The sequence below is a fragment of the Pseudochaenichthys georgianus genome, chromosome 14 (assembly GCF_902827115.2).
Source record: "Pseudochaenichthys georgianus chromosome 14, fPseGeo1.2, whole genome shotgun sequence".
NCBI classification, from domain to species: Eukaryota; Metazoa; Chordata; class Actinopteri; order Perciformes; family Channichthyidae; genus Pseudochaenichthys; species Pseudochaenichthys georgianus.
This window is the reverse complement of record NC_047516.1, coordinates 6,983,288-6,991,004: the sequence shown is the minus strand read 5'-3', so window position 1 is coordinate 6,991,004 and position 7,717 is coordinate 6,983,288. Positions and strand designations below refer to the sequence as shown.

At 40.8% G+C, this 7,717-nt stretch overlaps 1 protein-coding gene and 1 long non-coding RNA gene across 2 annotated transcripts; both read left to right on the top strand.

The window, feature by feature from the left end:
- The first annotated feature begins 672 nt into the window (after window positions 1–672).
- On the top strand, window positions 673–1,182 carry LOC117458422 (uncharacterized). Its single transcript, XR_004553437.2, has 3 exons — window positions 673–748; window positions 828–945; window positions 1,123–1,182. It is a non-coding gene; the product is annotated as an uncharacterized lncRNA (long non-coding RNA).
- Window positions 1,183–1,455: 273 nt separating this feature from the next.
- LOC117458580 (uncharacterized) lies at window positions 1,456–2,726 on the top strand. Its single transcript, XM_071205515.1, has 5 exons — window positions 1,456–1,465; window positions 1,670–1,765; window positions 1,856–2,050; window positions 2,213–2,389; window positions 2,497–2,726. The coding sequence occupies exons 1-5, from the start codon at window positions 1,456–1,458 to the stop codon at window positions 2,724–2,726; spliced, it is 708 nt and encodes a 235-aa protein (XP_071061616.1).
- Window positions 2,727–7,717: the final 4,991 nt, after the last annotated feature.

Here is a 7,717-nt window from a genome sequence, read left to right as displayed (position 1 = left end):
TTCTGGAGTATATGGCCTGCCAGTACGAGTGCCAGAAAATGATGTGTGAGGAACCCTTCTCATGCCCAGCTTGTACTCCCAAAATGTTGGCTGTGTCAGTGGATGGGAATAGGAAACAGTACCGTTTCCGACTGTCACAGAGGTACATCTTTGTTGTATGTCAATTGAATTTAAGAAGTAGTCTATCAATGATGATAATAATGAATTGAATATTTATTTTTGAATTTAGGATCGATGAACCACTTTTTAAAGGGCCGTTCATCATGGAAGACTCGGCTGTCACAGACTTTGTTGACAAAGTCAGAACAAATGTAAAATGTGTAAGCACAGCATTTTTTTTCCTATCATTTTTCTAGCCTTTACTTGTTTTGAGAGTGTAACATTAAAATGTCTTTAATTGTAGACCCCAGGAAAAGGTACATGTGGTACCAGCCAGTGGTCAGCTGCTCGAGAGACAGCCAGAAGAGCCAGCAGGCTTGATGAAGAAGGGTTAGAGGTGGCTGTATGTAGACATGGAGTGCTACTGAAAGCTCTTAACATGTTCAGAGGAGAAATATTTGCCTACCCCTTGTTCCTTCAAACGCAGTTTCAAGCTACAAACGTGCATTTTTATTGCACAGATATTGCTTGTAAATACTGGCCCTACCTCGAGAAAGTGGCAAAGACAATGCCAGAACTGCGACCTTTGCTGAGCATGCAACCGTTTCTCTCGGTCATGCATGCCAAGGCCCATTCCACAAAGTGCGAGGTAGGCCCACTCTTATATTATTGTGATTGTAAGAATTTTTTTTTATTTATCTATGACATATAATATGTGTACTTGTTAGATTGTATGGAGTGGGAGAAATTTGGAGGGTGCTGGTTCGACGGCCGGGGAAGAAGTGGAGATGGTGAACAGCTTTCTGTCACGTTGTGCCATCACAACTAAGTACATGACAAAATCAGGTATGTCCTCTTGTCATTAGACCAACATAATTCTGTCTTGAAGTTATTATCCATCTCTTACTTTACTTTATCTTTGTCTTTGATGTAGTCTGTTTCAACTGTACTAGAGTTTTTATGAGTTTATTTCCAAATACCCAAGTTATATTATCTGCTTGTCAATTTTACTTTTAAAAACAGCTCGCAATGACATGTTGACTGTCCATGCAATGGGATGGAACAGACGGAAGCAGGAAAACCTTCATGTGGTGTTGGTCAAGAGATATGTCAAGGTAATTGGCCATGTAAGCATAGGCATGACAAGATTAGATTTGTAAGGCTAATGTGCAAACCTGTCACAAACAAATAATTGTCCAAGCTGGTAAAGTGTTGGATACTGAGTGCTTGCGCAGGTCTGGAAAAGTTTGAATGATTAATTACTGTTTTCAAGACATGAAAAGTTATGGAAATTTGGGTGAAAATCTTGAAAATACATCTGTATCTGCAACATCTTTTTTACAACAGACAATCACAATGTTGGAGGGTGAGACTCAAAAAATGAAGGACACCTGCGAAGAGCTTGGATGTCCTGAGGACAAAGTCCAACAATGGGTTAATGATGTTAGAGACTGGGCAACAAACGGTATGCTGTTTCCTAACTTGATAATATAACATTGTTATTTAACGTATAGTATTAACACCAATGTTTTCTTTGTTCTCAAACTGTGTTTTTTGTTATTTACCAAAGACAACACATCAGGCGACAATCAGTCTCTCCAGAGGTCCATTGAGCAGCTATTTCTAGGGCTGTGCCAAAAGAAAGCTTGCCTCTATAGACAGACTGGTAAGTTATTATTATTCAGTTGCAGTCATGTAATTAAAAAATTCCATTGAACATTGTTTCTGTAATCTTTTTTACAATTACGTCATATAGACAGCAATAAGATTCGGCAGTTGCGTCGCAAAAGGTTAAGGGAGGAAAAGACCAAACTCTTAGCGGCAATACGCCAGTACAACACCGGACAGCCTCCTGAAACAGAAATCCAAGAAGAAGAGGTGGAGAGAAGACTGTCTGCAGAACAGCAAACAACAGACAGTCTAATATGGCCATGGGAAGTGCAAAGTGATGGTAAGAGCTTCTCTTGTTTGTGTTTATATAATATGTTTATTTTCTGGCACTAAGCAAGACCTATAACACCAGCTTCCCAGTCAATGGACTATGACCGGTCACTTATCCTACTGGTGCATGCCTTGGTCGGTAATGGTATGCTTGCTGTTCCTCTCTCTTCAGAATCGGTGTCCATTTTGGCCCAAAAAAAAGTCTTCGATGCCTACATGGGCAAAAGGAGACTTGTGGAGGAGAGGGCCATAATTGTGAGGGAGATGAGGCAGCACTGCCTTTATCTGAGAAGTCAGGCTGACAAGATCAGGATGCAGATGCAACATGTGTCTTGTGGAGGACATAGTGGTAAATTCCATGATACCATACCCAAATACTACTTAACATCCACAGTGTGTACTAGTAACAAAAATGAGATGCCTTTTCACTATTCTATTCTCTATGTTCTGCCCTAGACATGACTCAAGAAGGGAGAGATGGATTAGCTAGTCTTCTAAAGAAAAGACTTGCTGACGTGGACACACACATCCAGCATCTTTCTTCGGCCTACAGCCTGGCAATCGGACCAAATGCCCCTCAATGGCCTGATGACTCTGTGGAGAACCATGACCAAGACAGTGACATCAGTGATGACAGTGAGGAAGACCCTGATGAGGACATCACACACACCCTACCCCCACCTTGAGGAAAGGACGCTGGAGCACAGCGCCTCTCTCCCCCACCCTACCCCCTCCTTGAGGAAAGGACGCTGGGGCACAGCGCCTCTCTCCGCCACCCTACCCCCTCCTTGAGGAAAGGACGCTGGGGCACAGCGCCTCTCTCCCCCACCCTACCCCCTCCTTGAGGAAAGGACGCTGGGGCACAGCGCCTCTCTCCCCCACCCTACCCCCTCCTTGAGGAAAGGACGCTGGGGCACAGCGCCTCTCTCCCCCACCCTACCCCCTCCTTGAGGAAAGGACGCTGGGGCACAGCGCCTCTCTCCCCCACCCTACCCCCTCCTTGAGGAAAGGACGCTGGGGCACAGCGCCTCTCTCCCCCACCCTACCCTGAAGGACACTAGGGTGTACAGCAGGGGTGGCCAACCAGTTAGAGGTTGAGAGCCAATAATTTCCCTGCGTTACTGCAAAGAGCCACATCAGACACATAGGCACACATGCTGGGTGTATGTCCCCCCCACCTCTCTCTCTCCTTTCTGTGTGCTCCCTCAGTCTCTTCCTCTGTGTGCCACTCTCTCTCACACATAGAACATGAACATCTAAACATTTACAATAATTGACCCACACACTCGGACACACCCTCCCTCACACAGACACACATACCTCTGCTCAGTCAGAATTATTGTTAATGTCACACACCATGATATTGACTGAAATGTACTTAACCTCTCCTACCAGTATTAAAACCAGAGGCCAGTTATCGTCAACCAATAACATTGTGTGCACTCGCACACACAACCTCTCACTTCAAATAATGTGAAAAAAAGTTGTTATCTTACTATGCATGTTGCTTCTTTGAACTAAGTGAACATTCTGGAATGAATTGCCTTGAACAATCCTTAAAAATGTGGCTTGTGAGGAATATGTAAACGTTTGTATTTAAAACAAACCCATGACTAAGGTTGGTTCAAACATTGCTATGTATTGTATTTTAGTTAATTCTCCTCACATGATAACTATCTCAACCTTTACCTAACCCTCTGACTGACAGAAGCTCTGCTGACAGAGATGCACTTTCTCTATTTTTTATTTCTTTACCACAATTCACCTATTCGGGAGTCCTTCTGTGTCAGCAACCAGCTTTCCGTGAGCAGGCCCTCTCTCACACTCACACACACACACACCTACCTACAACTACAAAGTGTTGCCGTTTAGGGTTGAAAACATTATATTGAGTTATTACGGTTTTATCTTAGATATTATCTTCAGAAGCAGAACTCTCCCTTCACTGTCACATTGCGAGTGCAGTAAAGCCTGCCTCCGGTGCTGCAGGATCTCTATTCTGATTGGCTAAATCATTTCTGTATTTAAAACTCTGTAACGATTGGCCTGGAACTTGTGTGTTGTTTACCCTTTGTGAACTGGGATAAATATGCGCAGAAAAACACAACATTCTATATGAATTGAAGTTCACAAACCATGGTTTACGTGTCAACTCACTCATTTCTTTGTTGAAGTTCACATATCTGTTATCTGATTAAATAAATGCTATTTTAGCCCACTTCCGTCCAACTGGACAGATGTTATCCAATACCCATAGTCTGACAGGTATTCGCCTGGCTTTCTTAAAGTAAAACAGGTACACAAGTTCACAAAATACATTTATTGTCATGTTTCTCACACTAGGAATGTAACATTAAAACAGCATTCATCTACATATAAGAGGCAATGTATAAGCTGTGTCCAAGTTCTGACACCCATGTGCAACATCTGAACTGGCTCATATATTGTCTTATTAATGTTTCTCATAACTAATTGTATTAAAATAAACTCATTTTCCATCAACCAGCTTGTCACAGGAGTCTCAATGTTTGTCACACCCTCTGAATGTACCATTACAACAGCATTCAGCTACATATAAGAACACATACAAGTTTGTCCAAGTTCTGACACCCTGTGCAACACCTCAACTGGCTCATATCAGAATCAGAAATCCTTTATTAGTCCCACAGCGGGGACATTGCCACTTGTTACAGCTAAAGTGGCATAGCATCTAAACAAAAACGGATGCATACCACAGAATAAGCTAACATATTAATTATATTATATATAATTATATTTAAAAACATTTTAGAAGGTCTCACGAAATACTTTAATGTAAATTAAAATGTGAAGGAATGTGTGTAATGTGGTGATTGCTATGGGTGATTGACATTATTCACCCACGGATGTATTGTTCCGCACGGACATTTTAGTTAACCGGACTTCCTGTTGATGTGAAATCCGAAAACATTTAAAGAAAATAAAATAATACTTTATTCCGAGTGTGCTTGCTTTTGTCTTTGGAGGTCATCACATAACGTCATTGTAATACACGGTTCGGCTGCATTAAATATTACATATCTGCCGTAATTCTATATGTATAGAGCCCTGATGAGAAGACTTCTAGACAAACATGAATAACTGCCGCCGAAACTGAATATGTGACGTGGATCATAAATATGTCAGCAATTAAACAACATCTTAAATTTCTCTTCACAATATAAGTCTCCTTGCAGTATCAACACTAATTCGGCTGACTTTTATATTTGATCGAATTGGTAGATGGGCTGTATTTACACCATAAAGGTGCACAGCTGATAGAAAGGGACACCTAGTGGTTAAACCACGTTATTGCATTTTATTATTTGTATTATTAAATATTAATAGGAGACACAGACAGACACACTAATAAAGCTTTATTTAAACATTAAAGAACACTTTAGGTTAAGGTCTTCTTTTGAATAAGAAAAAAGCTTTGGGGGTAGGCTATATAGATAAATATTAAGCCTGACTAAGTACTAATATTGCTTTCCTGCAATGTTAACTACTGTATGTGTAAGCACTTATTTTAACTGATATTATACATATTTATTATACTCTTATAAGATGTATGTAGATAGTATAAGAAATGTGCAGAATAGGACAGTTTAATGGTGGAGGTATACACACATATTGAAAGATGTCTTGTGATGCACTGTTGAGGAACCTGCGACCAAAGTTTTTCATCTCCGGCCTTGTCAGGTATTGAACAATCAATAAATAAAGAACACAGAATTATTTAATATAAAACACAGAATTTGTGTGATTATACTAAATGATTTACAAATAAACACCACTGCATATTTCCAACTATACACATGCTGATGTAACGCAAATGTGTCCAACTTGGGATCAATAAAGTATATCTTATCTTAAGCTGATCGATGGCTACTGCCATATTTGCAAAATGTGCCTCTGAACCTTGACAAGTGCATGTTTCAGGCTTATCAATGAACAAGAGGAGGGGTCACAGACATAAGACCAGCTGTTAAATAAAGCTCTTCTGACCTTAGCTGTCATGTGGGTATATATTAATGCTGCCCATTATGGGCACAAGCAATTTTCACCAATTTGTTAATTATATATTTTACATTTGAGTGTTTCCTATCCCTTAAACCTCCAGGGATGTACACAGTTGTAATACTGGCAACTTCCTATTATGTTCTTAAAACGTCTTTTAAAACTACAATTCCCAGTAGAGACCTGCCATAGAGCATGTTGTGAAACACACAATAGCCAGCATGTGTAGTTCTGGGGACGGGGTGGGGGAGGGGGGGGGGGCGGGGTGGACTCATCCTAATCCAGTTTTGAATAGTCTGCCATGGTTCCATCCCATTTAAAAGTGCTGTTCGATGCTCGGCGTAACCCACGGCACACTGCCACAATCACAGAGCTTGAGGACTCGTCACGGGGTTTGTCAAACATAGCGGAGCGAATACTTCTGTGTGTATGTGTTTGTGTGTGCCAGGTGTGATTCACATGGGGGGATGGGCACATAAGGGAGGGAAACACATACAGTGTGTATGTGTGTGTTGTATCTGATCCAGATGGTTACTAATTCCATTTATTTATAGCGGTCATTGGTGTTAAAAAGTTGACTAAATCATCAACAATTCAATGAAAGTGCTGATCAGCAATTGTATATGTTCAAATGTCTACTGTGAAGGAGATCATAAGCCTTAATGCAATCGATGTAAAACAAAAAAGTTTTGATTGATGAAAGTAGTAAATCGGTCAGATTTGACCCGAAGACAACAGGAGGATCAATGACCACATTTTGTGTTTGCTTTGTTGGAGTTTTGTCAGCTAGGAAGTCGAACTGTTTTGTTGTTATATGTAGGTGTGTATTTCAGATCTACATTGTTGTCCTTTTGGTACAAAGAGCATGTGTTGCGGTCATGTTGCCATTAAGAACAAACTGGAACAGAAATTCTCATGTTGTCCGATTGGTTTATCAAGGACTAAGGAATATCGTTTTACCTCCTTAATCTCAGTAAGATGCACACTTATGGGATACAACTAGGTGAAAAAATGACATTGCCTACTCCTAGATCTAGTGCCACTAAAGTCCCGTTCAATCTGTAGACCATTCGGGTCAATATAAATACAATTAATGCAAAGCTCCTTTACCCTTGACTCGGCTCTCCTGTGTCTGCACACCCTGTCCATTCTGGTGCTGTTACCAAACTACATGTAACTTTCCTGACAGCAGCCGAGATGTTGCAGCCCCAGCTGACCAGACCATAAAAAATTGCTTATGCCATCACAGAGTCATGGAAGGTCTGAAGTAGTGCCCCCTGCACTCCAAAATACCTGTCTCCTCAGCAGATAGTCTGCTCTGTCTCTTCTTGTAGATAGCAGCAGTGATCCGACCAGTCCAGTTTATTGTTCAGATTAACACAAAGGTACTTGTTAGATTTCACAATCTCAATCCCTAAATATTTATAATATTATTTCATGGGTTATATCTATTTGAAATGTGGTGTAGTAGTGTCTCATGACACAATATTGAAGCATTTGACTCCATGTTGCAAAAAGGGAAATGTTTTAATAAAACAAATAGATTTTTTTTTCACACACACACACACACACACACACACACACACACACACACACACACACACAACACACACACACACACACACACACACACACACAC

What these genes read in the sequence shown, in the direction of transcription:
- LOC117458580 (XM_071205515.1), top strand. An exon ending in TTGCCTCTATAGACAGACTG is followed by an intron (nt 1,766 to 1,855) that starts GTAAGTTATTAT and finishes TACGTCATATAG; the next exon opens with ACAGCAATAAGATTCGGCAG. An exon ending in GTCTTGTGGAGGACATAGTG is followed by an intron (nt 2,390 to 2,496) that starts GTAAATTCCATG and finishes GTTCTGCCCTAG; the next exon opens with ACATGACTCAAGAAGGGAGA.